We start from the raw sequence: 23539 nt of genomic DNA on the forward strand, positions 1-23539 counted from the left end.
TGTAGAGGCTCATGGTATGCATCTGCCCTCTCTCCATTACCTTGGGGCCTATTTTTCTGTCTTTTTATTGACATTGATTTTTTTTTCTGGATTTCCTTATTAGCGTAGGGTTTGGTACATTTTTTAGATCTGTTTGTAGGACTTTGTGGAAGGAAGTTTAGCACACTTTTCCCTTCCATTCTACCATCTAGAGCTCTGGCCCTGCTTTTTGCCAGACTAGTTTTTAGTTTTTCCAGCAGCTTTTGTTGAATAATAAGTTCATGTTCTTAATAGCTAGAATCTGTGTATTTATTTAACACTGAATTCATGTGCTTGTTTGCTTCTTTATATTGTATATTAATATGTTTCACATACCAACCTCTGATTGTGACTACTAGATCTCTCTTCTTACCATTAAAAAAAAAAAGTAATTCTCTTTGTATGTTTGACCTTTTCTTTCTCCAGATGAATTTTGTTGTCATTTTCCTAGTTCTCCGGAATCCATGGTAGTTTAAATTGTATGGCCCTGAATAAGTGTATCAGTGTGAATAAGTATATCAAAATATCAAAAGTATCATTTCTTTTATATTGGCTTGACCTATCCATGAACAATTAATATTTCTCCAATCACTTAGATCTATCTTTATTTGTGTAAAGTGTTTTGTTGTCTTTATTTTTTAAATTTAAAATTTTTATTCTTTTCTGGTTTATACATATATTATCATGCAAACTATGTTTCCTTATTATTTGTTTTTCTTCCAGTTTTGCCACATTCCCTCCAACATTTATTATTTTCTTTTATTGTCATATTGGCCAATTTGATAAGTATGAGGTGGTACCTCAGAGTTGTTTTAATTTACATTTCTCTAATCAGGAGGGATTTAGAACATTTTTTTCACATGGTTATTGATAGCTTTGATTTCTTCATCAGAACTTGGATTCTTATAAATTTGACTTGGTTCATATATTTGAGAAATGAGACCTTTATCACAGAATTTTGTTATAAAATTTTTTTCCCAGTTTGTTGCTTCCCTTCTAATCTTGGTCACACTGGTTTTTTTTTTTTTGCATAAACCCTTTTAAATTTAAACATAATTATTAATTTTACATATTTTAATGTTCTCTATCTCTTGTTTGGTCATAAATTCTTCCCTTCCCCATAGATCTGACAGGTAAACTATTCTATGTTCCCCTGATTTACTTAAAATATTATTCTTTATGTTTAAATCAAATACCTATTTTGACCTTAACTTGGTATATGGTGTGCAATATTGTTCTAAAACTAATTTTTGCCATACTATTTTCCAATTTTCCCGGCAGTTTTTGTCAATATACAGCTGGGATCTTTGGGTTTTTCAAACGTTAGAAAAAATATAGAATGCTTTACAATTTGTGTGTCATCCTTGTACAGGTTCCATGCTAATTTTCTCTGTATTGTTCCAATTTTAGCCTATGCACTGCCAAAACAAGCTCTTGTTATTATTTTTAATAAAATTTTGTTTCTATGATTTATTCCTTGGTCCATCCATTTTTAAGAGTAAGCTATTTCATCTCCAATTAATTTTCAATTTCTTTTTCAAAGGCTCTTTATTAAATGTAATTATTTTGACATTATGGTTGACAAAAATATGATAAAAATTTCTGCTTTTCTACATTTATTTCCAAAGTTTTATATCTCTGTACATGATCAATTTTTGTGAAGGTGCCATGTATATCTGAGATTTAGGTACATTCATTTCAATTCCCATTCAGTATTCCCTAGAGCTTCCCTAAAATTCTATTTATGTCCTTAATTACTTTTTAAAAAATTATTTTTAAAGATTTATTTAGGCCTGAAAGGGAATAAATTGAAGTCTCACACTGTTACAGTATTGCTATCAATTTCTCTTTCTAATTCATTTAACTTTTAAGAAGTAGTGTGCTTACTTCCTAGCTGTGTGACCCTGGGCAAGTTACTTACCTGCAGTTGCCTAGCCCTTACCACTCTTCTGCCTTGGAATTAATAATTTGTATCAATAATAAGAGTTAAAAAAAATAAAATTAGTGTGCTATGCCATTTTGGGGAATAAATGATTATTATTAATATTAATTTAGTCTCTATGGTACCTTTTGGAAAAATGTAGTTTCCCTGTTTATCTCTTTTTGTTAGATCTGTTTTTGCATTTGCTTTTTCTGATTTCATGTTTACTATTCCTGCCTTTTTTAGTTCATCTGAATTAGTCAATCAGTCGATAAACAGGAAGTGCCTTCATGTGCCAGGCATTGTGTTAAGTGCTGAGGATATTGAAACAAAATACAGTCGCTGCTCTTAAGAAGCTTGCCATCTAATTTAAACTCTCTCCATATTTTTTATGGTCAAATGTCTGCCTTACAAACATTGTTGGATTCTGGTTTTTAATCCATTCCCGTATTCTTATCTATTTTATGGGTGAGTTCATCCCATTTACTTTCCCAGTTATGACTACTAATTGATTTCCCTCTATTCTCTTTCTTCTTTTCCTTTTCCTTTTTTTCCTTGTCCACTCTTTAAGAGTTTGTTTTGCTTCAGATTAATCCCTTGTAAATCTATCCTCAACCTTAATCTCCCACCTACACTTAATCCCTTTTTCTTCTTTTTCCATGTTGGTTAATTCATATTTCTATACTCTTTTTTATATTCATCCCTCCTCTGACCAGTTCAGATGAGAATGAGATTCAGGCATCCCCTCTCACTGTCCCCAATTATTGTATAAATTCCTCTTGTACCTTATTTAAGTAAGATAACTTTCCCTATTCCTTATCCCTTTCCCCATTCTATTCTTCTGTTGAGATCATGAAGGAATTGTGGGAATTGGGTGAAGAACACCAACTCCATCTTGTGACTTATTTCTGGATCTAGCTCAGGTCATTTTCTATTCAATTATGGGTCTGTCTAGTACAATTTCTGTCTTGTGAGAAAATTTTAATCAGTTATGGGAACTATGAGAAAACTATTGCATTATTTGAACCTAGCTCTGCATAGCTGGGAAGTTAGATGACTTCTGTCTGTTGCTTAGAGAACTCTATTAGTCAATTAGTTACTTTTCCTTGTTTTTCTATTGAATGTAGAAACTTGGGAGAGGAAAAAGTGAATGACCTTCCCCCCTCCCCACTAATTTCAGGGAATTGCACACATCATTATCCCCCTCTATTTATATGGACACAGACCATTATAGATTATAGATTTAGAACTGGATAGGACCTTAATGGCCATCTTATCCAACTCCTGTAGTGGGAGGAATCTGAAATGACTGTGGAAAGAAAGTCTTAAGCTTCCAAGCATGCCTATACCTCTTAAAAATGTAAATAGGCAACTTTTCTGTAAGTATTGGAGAATAACCTAAGGGGTCTTAAAGCTCAAGTGTCTACACAGAGTCAAAACAGCCAGTATGTTTCAGAAGCTGGACTTAAACTAGGTTTCCTTGCCACAAAAGTTAGTTGTTTTTTGTTTGTTTGTTTGTTTTTTTTACTATACAATGCATCATATCTCTTCCTGAAGTGCTTCCTTTCTTAATGTATTCCAAGATTCTATTCCATCTGTAAAATTGATAATCTCAGAGGTTCAGTGGATTGAGATCCAGGCTTAGAGATGGAAGGTCCTGTATTCAAATATGGCTTTAGACACTGTGTGACTGTGGGCAAGTCACTTAACCCGTATTGCCTAGCCCTTACCACTCTTCTGCCTTGGAACTATTATATAGTATTGTTCTAAGATGGAAGGTAAGATTGTTTTTTTTTAATTGATAATCTCTGCTTTTCTCCATTAAGAATTATCTTTTTAAAATAAAAAGTACTGGGAAGAACATAGGTCTTTGGGGCACACCACTGTTAATCTTTTTCCAAATCTGAATATATTAGTATATAGCCCACATCTCTCCACCTTTATACCAAAACAATATGAGATACTTAGTCAAATATTTTGCTAAACTTTTGCTAAATGATATCTAACCACATTCCTCAGATGTACCACTTTATTAACTTTTTCATCAGAGGAAATAAGTTTAGCATAATATATCTTTTTGATGAATTAATATTGGTTTATTGTGACCCTTGCTTTTTAAAAATTAAAAAAAAATTTTTTTATTCCCAATTATATTACTAGTGATTTTAAACATGTGTTTCCTGCAATTATAAGATCCAAATTGTTTCCCTATCTCCCTTCTGTCCCCACTTTTTAAGTAAGCAATTTGATCTAGGTTATATATGACCAAGTAAAACATATTTCTATATTGATCATGTCATAAGAGAATACTCATATAAAACAAAACCCAAAAATAAAAACACAGAAATGAAATAAAGTGGAAAATAGCATTCAGACTGCATCAGTTCTTTCTTTATAGATGGATAGCATTTTTCATCAAAAATACTTCAGAATTTGTCTTGGTTCATCCTATTGCTGAGAATAACGGAGTCTTTCACAGTCACAGTATTGCTGTTACTGTGTACAGTATTCTTCTGGTTCTGTTCACTTCACTTCACTCTGCAGCAGTTTATATAGATCTTTCCAGAGTTTTCTGAAATCATCCTGCTCATTGTTTCTTAGAGCACAGTAATATTCTATTATATGCCACAGTTTATTCAGCCATTCCCCAATTTATGGACATTCTCTCAGCTTCTAATACTTTGCCACCAAAAGAACTTCTAGAAATATTTTTGGACAAATAGGTCCTCCCCCCTTTAAAATTTTTTTAAAATTCTATTTAATTAGATGATTTAGAATATTCTCCCCATGGTTATAAGACTCATGTTCTTTCCCTCCCCTCCTCCACCCCCTTCCCATATCTGACACACAGTTCCACTGGGTTTAACATGTGTCATTGATCAAAACCCATTTCCATATTATTCATATTTGCACTAGGGTGATCATTTAGACTGGAGTCTACTTTCCCAGTCATAGCCCTATAAACCAATGTGATCAAGCAGTTGTTTTTCTTCTGTGTTTCTTTTCCCACAGATCTTCCTCTGGATGTGGATAGTGTTCTTTCTCATAGGTCTCTCTGAATAGTGCTGGATCATTGCATTGCTGCTAATAGAGTAGTCCATTACATTTGATTTTATCACAGTATATCAGTCTCTTGTGTACAATGTTCTCCTGGTTCTGCTCCTTTCACTCTGCATTAATTCCTTTAAGTGTTTCCAGTCTCCATGGAATTCCTCCACTTTATTATTCCTTTGAGCACAATAGTATTCTATCACCAGCGTATACCACAATTTGTTCAGTCATTCCCCAATTTGAGGGCATCCCCTCATTTTCTAGGTTTTTGCCACTACAAACAGCACAGCTATGAATATTCTTTTTCCTTATTATCTCTTTCTCCCCTATCCACCCCCCTTTAAAAAAAATCTCTTTTATATATAGTCTTAGTAGTAGTATTTGCTGGATCAAAGGATATGCACAGTTTGGTATGCCTTTGAGCATAGTTCCAAATTGCTCTCCAGAATGGCTGGATCAGTTCACGACTTCAGTTCACGACTTCACCAACAATGCATTATTGTCCCAATTTTTCCAAATTCCCTCCCATATTTATCATTTTCTCTCTACCTATCAGGAGGAAAGTAGCATGTTTCACCATTAATACTCTGAAATCATACTTTGTCATATACTGATAAGAGTGAAGTGGTATGCCATCATCGCTATATTACTTATTCATCTTTCTCCCAATTTATGGGCATTCTTTCAGATTCCCATTCTTTGGTACCTTAAAAAAAAAGACCCTGTTAATATTTTTGTACATTCTTAATTTTTTTTTTTTGCTTAGGACTAATTCTTTTTTAAATCTGTCTTTCTAAGTCCTCTTTCCCCATTCTCTCCTTTTCTTGGTCTCCATTGAGTAAAATATATTTTTGCATGCAGCTCCACGTATGTTTCTTCTTTCTTCTTATGACCAATTCAGATGAAAGTAAGGTTCAAATGTCAGCCATTCCCCTAAATCCTTTTCTCCTTATTTGTATAAATGTCTGTTGTGCACTATGATTCTGTGAATCAGTTTTCCCTAACCTTCCTTTCCCTTTCTTTCCAGTGAATTCCTCTTCCTTTCTTCTTTCCTTTCTTTTCTTAGGATCATCAAGATATAATAGAATTATTCCTGGGTCTAATCCCTTTATGACATCTTTTTTTTCCCCTCCATGTTAAATGTAAGCAATTTATCCTTGTCTAGTACTTTGTCATTGTTATTTGTAGTTACCTTTTTATGTTTCTCTTCACTCTTCTGTTTGAACTTCAAAATTTCTTTGTAACACTGGTCTTTTCCCTCATGAATACCTGGGGTCCTCTATTTCATTAAAACACCATTTTCTTCCTCTAGCATTAATATCATTTTTGGGGTTAAATTATGCTTAGTTATAAGCCACTGTATTCCAAGTTCTCCAATCCTTTCTTATGATTGCTACTAAATTTTGTGATCTCAATTGTGACTCTTTGGTACTTGATTTGCTCTTTCTGGATACTGCTTGCTATATTTTTATTTTGACTTTGAAGGGCTAGATTTTCCCAGGATATTTCTGGGAATTTTCATTTTGGGATTTTTTTTTTTATGAGGTGACCAGTGGATTCTTTTATTCCCCTCGTTGGCTCCCTAGTTCTAAGAGATCTAGGCAGTCTTGTTTTAATATTTCTTGAAATAGAATGTGTAGGCTTATGTATTGTGCCATTCAGGAAGTTCAATAATTCTTAAATTTTTTACTCTCCAATGTTTTCCAGGTCATTTTTTTCTTACTATAAGATATCTTACATTTGTTTCTTTTTTTTTTTCAGTCTTTTGACTTCAGTATTCTTATTATCTTAGAGTCATTGTTTTTTTATTTGGAGCAATCTGATTTCAGAGAGTTTGTTACTTATGTCAGGTTTTGTATCACTTGTGCTAAGCTATCGGTTTCCAGTCTAATTCTTTCATTGGGTCCATCTTGTCCTAAGAAGCTGTATTACGTGCAATAGCCACACCCTGGTAAAACTATCTCAGCAGATGGACTTAAACCAGCTTTAAGGTAGCTGATAGGCCTCAAACTCATTGGTGAGTTAAGAGAATATCCACCCCAAAGCATGTTAGATTTTCCCCAGAAGAATGGGTGAATGAGGACATTTTGTTTTAATGGCCATGAAGGCAGCTGATGCATGCACTGTGGAGTGCTTAGAACTTGGTCAGATATTGAAAAAGCCAATGGCATCTACTGTATCCCAGGCCATCACCATTCATTCTGACTTTTGTCTCTCTATTGCACTTTAGGACTTTGGAAGAGAGTGAAACTGATGACTTTGTGCAACTCTGCTTCATTTATATCTAATTCACACACAAGTCAAGACATAGCTCTGTGATATCACTGCCCTCTGAAAATGAAGGACAAACAACAATTCTTTCATACCACTAATTTCTTTTCCAATTTTTTCTTTAAGCACTATCATTTATAAAAAACATTTTAAAACTTTTTAAAAACTCCTGTTTTATTTCTTCTGGGAATTCTAGGTGAAATTGTGCACATGCTGTGTTTTCCTTTGAGGCTTTGCTTGTAGATGCTTTAGAGGCATTCTTTTTTTCCCCTAGATTCGTGTGTTGAATATCCCTGTCACCATAAAAGTTTTTTTATGTTGGGATTATTTTTTTGTTTGCTAATTCTTCCAGGCTACTTCCTCACATCCGACTTGGTGTTAGGAAAAGTCTGGCCGAATGCTGTTGTTGCTTTCTTGGAATATTGAGTGTTATGTTACTCTAGTATCTCCACTACAGACTGGGAATCTGCAAGTGCTCAGTGTTCCCAGAGTCTGTTCCAAGGCAAAATCTGATTGCTGCCTTCTTGATCTGAGATCTTCGAGTTCTTGATCTGGGTTTGGGTCTCAGCAAAGTAGACTGCCTCTGTTCTCATGCCCTTTTGGTCAGCTGGACATCTCTAGTTCAGAAACTTAGATCATATGTTTCTCTTTGGTCTGAGATTCCTGCCATGGTTATTCCTCTGCAGGAGGATGGTGGTGGTGGGGGCAGCAGTTAGGTGCTGGGCATAGAGTTTAGGCCTTACTGCATTGCTTCTACTGAACTTCCTCCTTTCTCTTTATGCTGCCCAGAGCCACCTACCCAGCAAGTTGTCCCCTATTCCGTTCAGCCTGGGTCATTGACACTTTCTCTTTCCCTTTACTTCAGCTGGAATGACCATGCACAGCAGGCTCCAGTCTGACTCTAGCCCCTGGGTTTCTATTCTGATAAACTGGGCTGAACAAAGGACTCATGATTTTTAAATTTCTCCATCAAGACTTGGTTTGGTGCATTTTTGGATCTGTTTGAGGCCAAATTAGGCTACTGCTTCCAATTACTCATCATCCTGGCTCTGCTTCCTCATGATCTCTTAATTGCTACATCTCATGGTCTCTTTTAAGGTCATCCTTTTTAACCTCTGTGCAGCATTTGACAGTGTTGACTTTTTTCTCCTACTGGATGTTGTAAGCTTTTATAACTCTTTTTTTTCTTGGCCCTTCTACCTGTCTGATCTTTCCTTCTTAGACTTCTTTGCTGAATGTTTTTCATCCACCAATTGTTGGTTTTCCCAAAAACTGTCTTAGGCTCTCTTCTCTTACTTAATGATTTCTCAGCTTCTAGGGATTCCATCATCTTTATGTTCCTGATTCCGAGCTAGATTTATCCATCCTTATTCTTTCTGGTGCTTGTAGACATTTCAAACTAGATGTCCTGTAGGCATGTCAAACGGTATAGCCCATAGGCATGTCACACTCATACATCCAAAAATAGAACACCTCATCATTTCTTCCAAGCCCTTCTTTGCAGTGATCATGCTTTGCCTAGAATGCTTTTCCTCTCAACCTCTAACTCACTTAGAATAAATTTCTTCCTTCAAGAGTTTTGGCATAAATTTTTAGATTTTGATTCTGCTCATTTCATTTTGCATCAGTTCATAACACCCAAGATTCTTATAAATCATCCCTTTGGGGATTTTTTATGATGCAATAATATTCCTCTACATTTATGAACTGCAATTTGTTCAGTTATTCCTCAGTTGTCTTAAGAATAAGTCTAAGACACCCCCTTAGATTCTAGTTATTTTGTTCTCTAATCTAGAATTCGAGAATTCTTTTACTTATCCCTTAAAGATCACTAAATTTGTTTACTTTCAATTATCCCCTTTAATGGTATTGTCTTCCTTATTAACAACCTTTCTTATCCCCATTCCAATTGGAAGAAATGAGAAGTTTCACCCCTTCTTCTTTGCTAGTGTATTTTTCATTTTACTCCTCATTTCTATTTCCCCTATTTAAATTCTCAAGACAGAATAAATTCTTCTCTTTTTCTCACTTAATTCCTTAAGAATCCTTTGAAGGACACTAAGATTTAGACAGGACACTTGTTTCTTCTCCCCTTGTGGGAGTGTTTGTACCACATCATCATACATTGAACTTTTCAGGGTTTCTCTAGACTCTTATATTTGCATTTAAAAGTTCCTGCTGAGCTCTGATCTTTTAATCAGAAATACTTAGAAGTTCTCTGTTTCATTAAAAATAATTTTTTTCCTCCTGTAGGATTTTACTCACATTTGCAGGGCAATTTATTTTTAGTTGTAAGCTTTTCTCTTTTGTATTTTGAAATATTCCATTCCAAGATCTCCTGGTTTTTAGTAAAAGCTATGAGGCATTGTATATGATTCTATATCACATTTTGACTGTGATTCCTTACCTACTTCTTCCTGGATATTTTCAGCATTTTTCTTTTTTATGTTGGAGTTCTGGATTTAGCCTATGACATTCCTGAGATTTGCCTATGACATTTCCTTTTAGGGTTGCATTCAAGAGGTAATTGGCGGATTCATTCTGTCTTTTCTTTGTCCCCTAGTTCTAGTAAATTGGGGGCAGTTTTAATTTATGATTTTTACTCAAGTATTATATCCAGAATCAAGTAATGTTTTCAGTAAACATAAATGATTCATAAATTATTGATTAATTTTTAGGTCAGTTGTTTTTGATATTAGATATTTTATGTTTTCTATTTTTTAGTTTTTTAATTTTGTTCTAGAATTTCTTGTATAATGTATTCATTGATTTGTTTGGTCTATTTCTAGTTTTTATTTCTTGGGTAAGGTTTACCATTTTCTGTAATGAGTTATTTTCTTTCCAATTGTTTTGTCCAGAGTTTTTATTTATTTTTAAACTCCTGTTTAATTTCTTCTAGATATTCATGTAGTCCTTGAGGAAAATTCATTTTTTTCCTTGAATCTTTGCTTGCAATTGTTACTTATTTTTAGAGGATCTTTAAATTTGTAGTACTTTTAAATACCAGTAGGTGTTTTCTTTAGGTTAATTATCTCTCTAGCTTTAGTTCCTGAATAGTGCCTTTGAATTGAGGTTACACTCTGCCCCTTGTTGTATTTATAGATAGATAGTTAGCCCTGTGCCCTCTGAATTCTTGTGCATACCTCTGCCTATTGGGGTAGCCCCACCTTAGATCTTTGAGGATCAGAGTACTGGATCTTCAGAACTTTAGAATCTCAAGGAGAGTGCTAATGATCTCAAAGTCCTTGGACCTAGGGTGTCCTGCTGAGCTAAGGGTTATTGTCCACTTATTGCCCACAGGGACCTCCAATGGTTCTATCCTGGGACTTTCTGAGCACTAAGGAGTTTTTCTAGTGGGAATCTTCCATTATTACTACATTCAGACATACAAACTGCTTTGCTACATGTCCCTATCCTTGTCTTTGGTTATACTGGGAGATTACCTTGTATAATTTTTGACTTTGCTGATGTTCCCTTTTCTTGTTGCCTTCAGGATTCTGACTGATGTCTTGTACAGTTTGAAGGTGGAAGAAGACATAATTTATTTATTTAAAAAATTAGAATATTTTTCCATGGTTACATGATTCATGTTACATGATTTTTTCTCACCGCTCTTCCCTCCTCACTCCCAGATCTGACAAGCAATTCCACTAGTTTATACATGTATCATTGTTCAAAACCTGTTTCTATGTTATTCATATTTGCAATAGAGTAATCTTTTCAAGTCAAAACCCTAATCATATTCTCTTTAAACCACGTGATCGATCATGTGTTTTTCTTCTGTGTTTCTACTCCCACAGTTCTTTCTCCTAAATTCCTCTGGATTGTCCTGGAACATTGCATTGCTGCTAGTAGAAAAGTCTATTACATTCAATTGTGCTGTTACAATGTATCAGTCTCTGTGTACAATGTTCTCCTGGTTCTGCTCCTTTTGCTTTGTATCAATTCCTAGAGGTCATTCCAGTTTACATGGAATTCCTTCAGTTCATCATTCCTTTAAGCACAATAATATTCCATCACCATCATATACCACAATTTGTTCAGCCATTCCCCAATTGAGGGATACCCCCTCATTTTCCAATTTTTTTGCCACCACAAAGATCACGGCTATGAATATTTTTGTGCAAGTCTTTTTTTCTTATTATCTCTTTAAGGTACAACCCCAGCAGTGCTATAGCTGGATCAAAGGGCAGGCAGTCTTTTAAAGCCCTTTGATCAAAATTTCAAATTGCCCTCCAGAATGGTGGACCAATCACAACTCCACTAGCAGTGTATTAGTGTTCCAATTTTGCCACATCCCCTCCAACATTTATCACTTTCTTTTGCTGTCATATTGGCCAATCTGATAAGTATGAGGTGGTACCTCAGAGGTTTTTTTTTTTTTTTTTGCATTTCTCTAATCAGGAGAGATTTAGAACACTTTTTAATGTACTTGTTGATAGTTTTGATATCTTCATATGAAAACTGCCTATTCATGTCCTTTGACCATTTGTCAATTGGGGATCTCATTGGATTTTTAAATCACTAGTATAGTTTGAACCTCAGGGATTTTGCTTGAAATTCATAGGTTTGGGGGAGAATATGCCCATTTGAGCAGCCATCTTGGACAGAAGTTTTAATTTTCTCTCAATGCTAAATATTCCCTTATATTGAATTTTTATTTTATTTTATATTATATTATTTAACAAATACTAGATATACCCATGTATTTTTTCTTAACTCTATAAACCTAAAAATATCAAGGCTAAAAGTGTTTTCTCTTATCAAAATTTCCTCAGTTTTATATTGTTTCCTACCAGCTTCAAAAATAACTTGATTGCTGCAGACTTTCCCTACTTCAAACAGTTCCCAAAGTGAATTTCCTAAAAAGTATTGATCTTACCATGTCTCTCCTCTTTGTAGTAAACTACTGTGGTTCTCTTTAGGATCATAGGATCATAGTGTAAGATGGGACCTCAGAGACCACCTAGTGTAATTCCCTCATACAGATGCAAAAACTGAGGCCCAGGTAGGTTAAATGACCTTTCCATAGTGACATAGATAGTAAGTGTCAGAAGCTGGATTAGAACTCAAGTCTTCTGACTCCAGAGACAATGCTTTTTCTTTACTGATAAGAAAGAAACTTATTTTTGGGATTTAAAGATGTTTGCAACTTGGTCCTCTTCCTGTTTCTCCATTATTCTTTTATATTACTTCCCTCTATGATCTAGCCATGCTAGACTGTTTATTGCTCCTCACACCCACATTCTGTAGCTCATTTCCCTGCTTTTTTCACTGGCTGTTCTTCATTCCTGGAAGTGCTTTCCTTCCTTCTCTTTGGCATTCCTGCGCATGCTCTAAGAATCAACTCAAATGGTACTTTTTATTGAGCTCTTTCATGATCCTTTCAGCTGCTAGAGCTTTCCCAAACAAGGTTGCCCTTTTTTCTTTTTTGTGTGTGTCTTAAATATGCTTATATATGCATACAAATTACACATACAGATACAAATACTGTGACACAGTTATCTTCTTTCAAAGAATGTCAGGTCATTAAGAGCAGGAGCTGTTTTTGTCTTTCTTCAGTAGTTAATATAGTTCTTGGCACATAATAATGCTTAATAAATGATTGTTGACTATGTCTGTTACTTCTAAAAACTTTTTTTTTTCATTTTGCCAACCCAATTGCATGCCATGTTCTTTCTTTGGCTCCTAATCAAGTTCTTGTAACAATCATAGTGTAATATTCTTGGATGCAAACAGAATGATTGAAGAAATAGATAGCTCAGCAAAATAATAATAGTACTCCCTCGTCTCTGACAAAATAGAATATGGGGTATATATTTGTCTCTTATCCATAGATATTAAATACCAAACAATATAGTTTTGAAACACGCGGTAAAGAAACCTGAATCTTCACATTTCATTGACAAATATTTTGTAAAATCAGGTCATGAATAAATATTATTTTACATGGCTATGTTAGCATAAATGATTATGAGATGTAATCCCACCAATTATATTACAGTAGATTCAAATGATATGCTATTACCAGATGTATCATTAGAGGTCCCTTTATTTAACAAATTCAAATTTGGGAAACATTTTGTCTGTTATGTCTGTTATGTGAAAACCACAATGCTAAATACTGATAGAGCTACAGAAAAAACATCAAGGATTTTACTCTAAAATGAGACATAAGATTTGTTCACAAATAGGTATAATTTAAAAAATAGAATATAATGTCTAAGAAGAATTTAAACTAAATTCTATGAGAATCCAGAGGAGATATAATTTCCGGCTGGAAGGATCATGAAAGTGTTTGGAAGAGGAGTTTACATTTGAGTATATCTTGAGACATACAAAAGACTTTAACAAGTTGAAATTTGAGAATGAAGAGTGAGAAAAGAGAAGAGGACACTCTAGAGCCATATTGTCTTTAGTTAAGATTTTAGGCATTTTTAATCTTTAGCCGTTGTGATTCAGTTATAGACTTTTGAGTATTAAATTAACACAATCAGAATGGTGTATTTAGGAAGATTAATTTGGCAGTAATATTAAGGATTGCTTGGAAATGGGGAAGCTTTGTAATGCGGTAGAAAGAGTGACCATTTTGGAGGCAAATAACCTGAGTTTGAATCCCTACTCTGCTGCTTGTTGTGTATGTGACCTTGAAACTTAGTTTCCTTATATGTAAAGTGAGGGAGGTGGGTTAGATTTGATGTCCTTTAATATCCCCTCTAACTCTCAGTCTATGGTCTTATGATGAAAGTGAAGAGACTAGTTAGGAGGCTATTTCTCTAGCCTGGACAAATACTCATCTCAGAATCTCAGAACTGGAAAGGAATTCAGAGGCCAGCTAGTTCAAATTATGTCTGAAACCATTCTACAACGTTTCTGGCAGATGGCCTGTGATAAAGTGGAACTCAGGTTGCCCTTTCCTCTTTTGGAGAGCTTTAATTCTTAGAGAGTTTTCCCCTTAATTCAAACCTAAAGCTGTGTCTTGGCAACTTCTATTCAATTTAATTCAATAAATACTTATTAAATATCTACTATATGTCAGGCACTGTGCAGCTCAGTGTAAAAGACTCTTCCTGCTCTCAAGGAGGTTACAATCTAATGAGGGAAAATCACACATAAAAGGAGACTGGAAATGGCCAGGTTTGGGGAGGAGTGATGGTAGATCAGAGAGTATCCAGCCAGTCTGTTCTCTGGAGTTGAAACCAGACAGAGCTGTAGATGCAAAGTGGAATGAGCTAGGAGTCCAAATTCTGCCCTCTATAAAAGAAGGCTTTGGGAGAAGTTTGGTACTTCACCCTCCAAAGGTCTCTAGTCAGAGGTTAAAGGAGACTGTGGGAGAGTCTCTCTGTCTCTGTCTCTGCCTCTCTCCCCTCCCTCCCTCTTGCCCTTTTTTTTTTAAATTATAAAAATATTTTTAATGTGCTTTATTATAATGACTGTACCTACAGTGATGTGATTCCAATTTCAGCTAGCTCTCAGAGCACAAGTCTTACATGTGTCCTTCCAGAGGCACCTTATTCAATGCCTCAAGCATTTCCCTGCTGGTGACTACTCGCCTGTGATTATAAAAGGACAGCCATACTGCCTCTAAGGTGGCCTGTTCAAACATATATTTTCAGTATTTTAAAACATTCTCTCCAGATTCTCTTCCCCCACTGCAATCCCACTCCCACCCATTGAAAAAAGAAGTGTATTACCTATCGTGCATGTGAAGTTGTGCCATGAAAAGTATGTTTCCATATTACATGCTGCCTAAAAAATAGCAAGAAAAATAAAGAAAGTGAAAAGAAAATATCCTTCAGTCTACCAAAATTTCTTCTGTTCTTGGTCATATAGTCTTCTGAATTTCTCTTGCAGTTAGTCCTGGAAATCATCTCCCTCCTTATCCCCAGTCTTTAAAACCTCCAGCTTTTGGCTTCTCTTTCTCCTACTTTTCTCACCCAAACTACTTAAGGAAAAACTGTCTAAATTCAGGGTTTCCACTTTCACTCCTCACCCCCTTCTTATCCCTTTGCAATCTGGTTTCTGACCTTATCACACAGTGATTTCTTAATTGTCAAATCTAGTGGTTTTTTCTCATTCCTCATCCTCCTGGTCTTTCTTTTAAAATATTTGATGCTGTTGACCAACTCTTTGTCTTGTATACTTTCTCCTCTCTGGGTTTTTGTAATATTGTTGTCTTGCTGCTTCTCCTCATTATCTGATTGCTCAATGTAGGTCTCCTTTGCTGAGTCATTATCTACATCTCATCCTTTTTCTGTAGTTATTCAGCAAGGTTATGTCCTGAGCCATCTTTTTTTCTCTACAACCTCAGTTGGTAATCCCATCAAATCCCATAGATTCAGTCTTTATACCAGTTAACTCTCACATCTTAATCTTGAACTTTGGTATCTTATGACCTCCAATATTCCATCATTACTTTTTTATTGGACATTTTGAATTTGATATCCCTTAGGCATCTCAGATTGAACATGTCCAAAACATATCTCATTACTTTCCCCACAAATCCATCTGTCTTTTGAACTGTTTTCTTTGAGAGTACCACCATGCTTTCAGTTGCCATGGTTTAAACTCTGAAAATCATTTTCAAATCTTTATTCTCCATGACTCCATATTTCCATTCACTTTCTAGTCTTCTCCATTCTTTCCCCAATATCTCTCAAATCTATCTCCTATTCTCCACTTACATCATCACTGCTCCATATAGGCTGTCAGCAACCTTTTGATCCCTCTTTTACTCCTTGATACACATTGATAACAAAGTGATATACCTATAATACATATATGATAATGTTACTCCTCTGCTAAATTAGCTCTAGTAGCTCCTAGTTGCCTATAGGATCAAGTACAAAATTCTTTGGAATTTAAATTCCTTCACAGTGTGGCTTCAAGCTACATTTTAGATTTAAAAGAGGAAAATTTCAAATGAGGATCAAACCAGCAAGGTTCAATTAGGATGTTAACCAATATCTACAAAATGAAGTATTGACTGAATAGGTTTCAGTAATCAATAAGAATTTACTGAGTGTTCACAATATACTGTGGGGTATAAAGAGGTTTAAAGCTTGGACCGTGCTCAAAGTATTTTAATTGTGGAGATGATATTTAACAAATATGAGCCAACAGTAAATAGTATAAGGCAGAATATAAATAGAGGCAAAACTGTGGTAGAGACTATAGTATGGAAGAAGAAGAAAAATCAGTTATGGCTACTCATTATTTACATTATGTTTTTATATTGTTTGCTTTATATTGTCTTTTTGTTGTTAGTACAAAGTTGAATAGCCTGGTTCACTTATTTCCTACCCAATTACACTTCATTAAAATTTACTTGAGAACTTTGTGGCTCTAAAATTATAAATGAGGTAGTTGGCTACTTGTAGATTATACATATGCAATAAATATATTTCATGCATTTCAATGTATAAATTACAGTTTTCTCTATTCATAAAATATATATTAATATAAATATTCAGATTTATTTAAATCAAAGCTACTTATATTAATTTATCTAAGTTATGGATAGGCTATAATATTTTTATTTAGTTAGAGTGAAATAGAATGTTTGACTTGCAGCATTCCTCATGTCAGTTTTATTTTAAATATAGCTTGCGTGTGACCTAATTTTCAAGAAAGGGAAGTTAATTTGTTTAATATAACAAGAAGTCACACTGAAAATCACTGAAAACATTGATCAATGCAGTGTAAATTTTTTTGCTCAAATTATAAAGACTAGTTCAAATAATACATTATTTTTATTTCTTCTAGAATACATGCAATGCTGAAAAGTCTTGGGAGGTTTTACTGAGCCTTGTGATAAGTGAATTATCTAAAGGGAAGCTGTACCTTGAAGGAGAAACTGAAGAACTTGGAATGGTATGCATTCTCTATAATTATTTTTTATCAGTAATTAAACAATTGGAATTTTGTTTCCACATTTTATTTCATGAGATATATCTGAGTTATACTATCTTTGTGACCAGTTTCTTAACTTCTCTGGGCCTCAGGCACTTTGTAAATAAGACTATAAGTTGCAGGTGACCTGTCGATCTCCATCAGTGAAAGGAATTTCCATGCTGGGAGTTCCCTACACTAATGAAATCACAGTCAGAACCTCTTTCCTTATCCTGCCTCTGTAAGTTTTCTAATTAATGTTTGTTTGTTTTTTCTACTTTAGGTTAACTCTATTGCCTGGTCTCCTGATAACATAGAAAGATATTTACAGCAGTTCTGCTTACCTTTTCTCAGGATCACCAGCCTTCTTCAACATCACCTTTTTGGGGGAGATTTACCAAGCTGTCAGGTATGATTGGCAGGGGTTTGGGCAAGTCTAACCCTAATATTCTCCCTGGACTCACTGCTAAATGGTTCGTATGCTTATATCCACTTTTACTCACCCTATCTCAGTGATCCTGTGTTCTGTCTTCTCTATACTTATTTCACCCTCATCCCTCAGCAAGGTATATTTGAGATACACATATACCTATGCTCTCTGAAATACCTCTTCCATAATTAACAAGTTTCTGTTCACTGTAAACTTCTTTGTTTCCCACTCTTGTTACCTCCTGACTCACTGATAACATGACTCTTTCCTGATGATACCATTTCCTTTTCCACTCTTTCCAGGCATGATCTTCTCTCATACCTTCAGACTCACTGATTATGGTCTAGGAATTAGAATACTCCTTGCTTCTCATTGTCAATCTTCCTCAAGCACATTCACATGCTGCTGAATAGCACTTGAAGAGTTATGAAACAGTGCTGCCTAGACCCACTACACATTTACATTTATAATCTCACTTAGGCTCTCACTGCTACAAGTCAAGCATTCTGTTTTACCATTATCTATTCAACAGTCTTTGTTTCAAATTCTCTCATGTCTTTTGAAACCTTCCAGTGTACTACCTTCCACAACCCTATTCTAAGCCAAGGATATCACTTTATGCATTCACTGAAAAAATTACCTAGTACTCCCCCTTCTTTTTTCTCTTTATCATGTCACATTACTTAGGCATTCCCCTCTGTGATTTCCTCCTTCATTCTGGCCTCAGTTTCTTCTTGTCAAGGCACCCCCATTAGGTTCACCCTTGAACCCATCATCACACTTCTCTAGCAAATTGCCTTCACTGTTATCTCCCTCTTTCCCTCTCCTCCACTTTCTCCTTCTTTCTATTCCTCTCTCCCTCTCTCCCATGCTACCATTTGTTGGTTTCTTCTCTATTATCTATAAATATGCCCATGTCTCCTTAAGTTAATCCATACATACTTGCTAGTTTTTGTTCTATTTCTTATATTAAAACACCCTTACCTTCTCTCTTAAAATCAATAGTTTATCCAAAGCAGAAGAGTGGAAAGGGCTAGGCAATGCGGATTAATTGACTTGCCCAGGGTCACACAGTTAGGAAGTATCTAAGGCCAGATTTGAATCTAGAACCTCCCATCTCCAGGCCTGTTTCTCAATCCACTGTGCTCTCTAGCTGCCCCCTTTTGTTCTACTTCCCTCTTCTCTTTTAGGTCTAAACTCCTTGAGAAAGCAGTACATATTCAGTGTCCTCCACTTCCTCATAGCCACACTCTTACTCATTCTGCATATCGCATCCATTGCATATTTTTCTTAGTTTTTATAGATCCTTTTTTTTAAGGTGAACAATTTTAGTATTAAGATGTGTGTGTGTGTGTATAATGTGTGCTTATTATATATATTATATGTGTGCTGTTAAAATACATTCTTTAATACTTGAAATCTGCCAGAGTGGTTCACAGTGATTAATTACACCTTCATATAGATGAGGAAATTAGGAAATCTAATAAACATTTTAAATCCAGAGATGAATTCTAGTTTACCTATTGGTCACATTGCCCTTACTTATTTTTTAACCATAGAGGCTCCTTTTTGGATAATATCTCAACTGAACTGTATAGTATAGGGATCCTATTGTTCATGGATGGTGGGTAAGATTATTTTTCTTTTGTTTTTTTAATTCATTTCAACAAACATTAAGAGCCTAATACATACAAAAAGGCACTGGGCTAGCTCATCTGCATGAAGAGACAAAACTGAACGGTTCCTGACTTCAAATATTTTATGTTGTCCTGGGGGCAATACAACATGTACACAGATAAGTAAATACAAAGTGATTTAAAGAAGAGAGAACATTAACAACTGAGGGAATCAAAACCAGCTTAAAGAAATAGTTGGTAACTAAATTAATCCTTTAAGAAAGATAGGAATTTTGACAAAGATGAAGAGAAAATACAGTCTAGGCATGTGCAAATACAGAAAGATTTGAGGTAGAATTTTAATTAATCACTAAACAGATATTTATTAAGCAACTGCTATGTGCGTTGTGTTAGATGCAAGAATATAAATAAAAAAGAATCTGTCGAAAAGAAATATATGTTATAATGGAGATGACAGAAACACATATATGTATATATGGCATAAATATAAAGTTAGTGGTAGTCTCTCGGTGACCGAGAATGACAATTGTCTTTGTGCATTATCATCTATTGATGTACCCTCATGTGGCTTTGAAGTCCAAAGGCTGAGGCGCAGAGTTTGTGGCACATGGGGCATGGGACTCCAGTTGTTACAGGAGGTGCGGTTGTGGCCTGGTGTCAGCGTTCACACGCAGCGGCAAGACGTTGACGTCGCTCATCTTCAAAGGTGGTGGCGGCATGGTGAATGTGGGTTGGCCAGCTGCTTCTGTCAGAGGCAGCGAGTTCTAGTTGCTTTGGTGTAATGCCAGCCCACTTCAAGTTTGACTTTAGCTGATCCTTGAATCTTTTCTTTGGTCGGCCTTGTTTCCCGAGTCCAGCTGACAGTTCACCGTAGAATACCTGTCTTGGTATTCGCTGTGGGTCCATGCGGATGACGTGTCCAGACCATCGTAGCTGGGTTTTGAGGACCATGACTTCAATGCTGGTGGAGTTGGCTCTGTTGAGGACTTCCTGATTGGTGATTTGGTCCTGCCATCGGATCCTCATGATTGACCGGAGAGAGTGTTGGTGGAATTGCTCCAGCTGTTTCATGTGCTTCCTGTACAGTGTCCATGTCTCACAACCGTACAGGAATGAGCTGAGGACCACTGTGTTATACACTTTGAGCTTCGTCGCCGTGCTTACACCGTGGTGTTGGAGGACTTTGGAGCGCAGCCGCCTGAGTGCCTGGCTGGCATTTTGGATCCTGGCATTAATCTCGTGGTCTAGGAACCCATCGTTGGCGATGGTGCTGCCCAGGTACTTGAAAGTGTTGACGTTAGAAAGCTGTGTGCCGTCGATTATAATGCACGGCTGGTTCGTTGGCCTCCCTGGTGAGGGTTGGAACAGCACCTCTGTTTTGCTGAGGCTGATAGTCAGGCCAAACAGTTTTGTTGTGGTGGAGAACCTGTCCACAATGGTTTGAAGATGATTTTCTTGGTGGGCCATGAGAGCACAGTCATCTGCGAAGAGAGCTTCCAGGATGAGTCTCTCTGTTGTCTTTGTTTTTGCAGTCAGGAGGTGAAGGTCAAATAGTGAGCCATCCAGTTGGTATTTGATGTGGATGCCCAAGTCTAGATCCATCACAGCATGTCGTAATACTTGGATGAAAAATAGGTTGAATAGTACTGGAGCGAGGACACAGCTTTGTTTCACGCCATTGGAGATGTTGAAGTGATCAGAAGTCTCTCCACCAGATAGGACTTCCCCTGTCATGTCGACATGAAAGAGCTGGATCAGTTTGATGAATTTTGCTGGGCAACTGAGCTTGCTAAGGATCACCCACAATGTGTCCCTGTTCACTGTGTCAAACGCCTTTGTCAGGTCTATGAAGACAATGTAGAGACTCAGGTTCTGTTCAAGGCATTTTTCCTGCATTTGTCTCACTGTGAAGACCATGTAGATGGTGCTGCGATCTGGTCGGAAGCCACATTGTGATTCAGGCAGGTTCTGCTCTGAAATAGATGACAGGAGTCTGTTGAGTATAACACTGGCGAGGATCATTCAGGCAGTGGAGAGTAGTGAGATGCCTCTGTATTTGTCACAGGCTGCTCGTGAGCCTTTGTTCTTGTACAGGGCTACGATGGAGGCATCTCTGAGTTCTGGGGGCATGTCTTCCTCTTCCCATATGCTGGTCAGCACTATGTGGAATGCCTGGAGCGCCTTTCCATTTAAGGCCTTGTACACCTCGGTTGGGATACCGTCTTTACCGGGTGCCTTGCCTGCACTCATTTGTTTAATGGCTTTTTGGACTTCCTCTATTGAAGGAGGGACATCAAGTTGTTCAATGGTGCGGTTTTGGGGGATCTGGTCAAGGGAGCTTTGGTCGACTGAAGAGGGTTGGTTGAGAAGCTGACTGAAGTGTTCTTTCCACCTGTTGCTGATGCCTTTTTTATCTTTTATGAGAGTGTCACCATCAGAGGATAGCAAGGGAGGGGTGGTGGGTTTTAATGGCCCATAGACAGTCTTGAGGGCACTGAAAAATTGTTTGTAGTTTTTCGTATCAGTAAAACGCTGGATTTCTTCTGCCTTTTTTTCCCACCATCAGTCTTGCATCTTCCTGATCTCACTCTGCGCCGTGGCTTGGAGAGACTTGAATCTGTTCTTTTTAGGAGCAGAGTTTGGGTTATTTTGCCACTCCATAAAGGCTTTGTTCTTTTTGCTCAATAGGTCTTCAATAGCAGTGTTGTTCTCGTTGAACCAGTCCTGGTGGTTGCGTTGTTTGGGGCCTAGGACTGCCTTTGATGTTTCCTTCACTGCGTCTCTGAACTGGTTCCATTTCTCAGTTGAGCTTCCAGTGAGTGGTCCCTTGGCAGACAGCTTGTCGTCCAGGCAGGACTGGAATATTTGCAAATAAGATGGATCTCTAAGGCGACTCACGTTGTAAAATGCGCGAACTGTCTGGGCGGGTTTTGGATGGCGAGGCGCAATGCACATTTGTAGAGTCGCTCTAACCAATCGGTGGCCTGTCCAGCATTCAGCTCCTCTCATAGCTCTGATGATCTGTACATCCTGGATGTCTCGCCGGCATACAATGATGTAGTCAATGAGATGCCACTGTTTTGATCGTGGGTCCATCCACATTGTTTTATATTTGTTCGCCATTCTGAACACAGTGTTTGTGATGGTGATTTCAAACTCTGAGCATTTGCTGAGTAGCAGTAGGCCGTTGTTGTCCATTTTGCTTACGCCGTGTTTGCCGAGCACTCCTTTCCATCTTTCATGGTCCTGGCCAACGCGGGCTTTGAAGTCTCCCAGTAGTATCAGCTTGTCATTTGTGGGCACTGAGTGCAGGACGGCACTCAGGTCAGAGTAGAACTGCTCGATGGTCTCCTCTGTGCTGGTCAGTGTTGGGGCATATGCGCTGATGATTGTCGCATACTGGTCTTTGCTGAGAGGCAAACGGATCTTCATGAGCCTCTCGTTGATGCCTACAGGCAAGTCTGGCAGCTGTTTGAGCAAACTGGTCTTGATAGCCAGGCCAACACCGTGAATTCTGTCTTCATTTGAGGCTCTACCTGTCCAGAAGAAGGTGTATCCAGTGGTGGGTTCACTGAGTGATCCCTCTTCTGGTAAGCATGTTTTGCTCAGGGCTGCGATGTCGATGTTATATTGCACCAGTTCTTTACCAATTAGAGTTGTTCTCTCAGATCTTGGGGTATTCTCTCTATCAAGTAATGTTCTGATGTTCCATGCTCCTAGTAGGAGTTTCTTTGTATTGTTTGTATTTTTCTTTGATTTCGACCTCTTAAAGGGATGACCCTCCAGCCACGGTGTGCTGACTGGGTGTTTGTAGGGCAGGCAATGTTTGGGACACCTTTTCTAGTCCCCTCCCTTGATTAGGGTGAGCAGTGCTGTCCTAGAGAGGGCTGCTCAGTCGCCCAGGATGCTGCAGAACGTCTCTGCTGCCCTACAGGGCCGAGCGACCACTGGTCCGTGGGCTGCCTACGTGCAGGATCGTGTCTACAACTGCCAGTGGTCACCTCCACCTGTTGCGTTGCCACTCCCCTATCGCCGCAGGTCTTGAAGAGGATGGACGGGGTTAGGATAGATGAGTGTGCACAAAGATACTTGTGCGTGAAGGAAATTTAAGTGGAAAAGTCGATGCACAGAGACAGTCCCACTCTCTTGGCGTTGGAAGCCTGGGTCCAGTGGCATGAAAAATTGTTACGTCTGGAGACTTCCTCAGCTGCATTGGATGGCCGTGTTGTCCTTTGTGCTCCAACATGCCCTAAGCACTCCACAGTGCTTTGGTGCTTCGCCATCTCAGCTGTTGAACCTTCTTATTAGTTTCTTCCGTCT

General features: G+C 37.2%; 1 protein-coding gene and 1 non-coding gene across 12 annotated transcripts in view; one reads left to right on the forward strand and one right to left on the reverse strand.

Moving 5' to 3' along the window:
• Positions 1-23539, forward strand: part of UBR3 (ubiquitin protein ligase E3 component n-recognin 3) — a 338509-nt gene that overhangs the window by 293433 nt on the left and 21537 nt on the right. For all 11 annotated transcript variants that reach the window (XM_056797275.1, XM_056797273.1, XM_056797276.1 and 8 more), the window contains 2 exons: positions 17027-17134; positions 17436-17561. In XM_056797275.1, the coding sequence (XP_056653253.1) occupies positions 17027-17134; positions 17436-17561 (234 nt within the window). The remainder of the gene's footprint in view (positions 1-17026; positions 17135-17435; positions 17562-23539) is intronic.
• Positions 1347-1450, reverse strand: LOC130454105 (U6 spliceosomal RNA). The gene has a single exon (XR_008911789.1). It is a non-coding gene; the product is annotated as a U6 spliceosomal RNA (small nuclear RNA).

The sequence above is a fragment of the Monodelphis domestica genome, chromosome 4 (genome assembly GCF_027887165.1).
Source record: "Monodelphis domestica isolate mMonDom1 chromosome 4, mMonDom1.pri, whole genome shotgun sequence".
Classification (NCBI taxonomy): Eukaryota; Metazoa; Chordata; class Mammalia; order Didelphimorphia; family Didelphidae; genus Monodelphis; species Monodelphis domestica.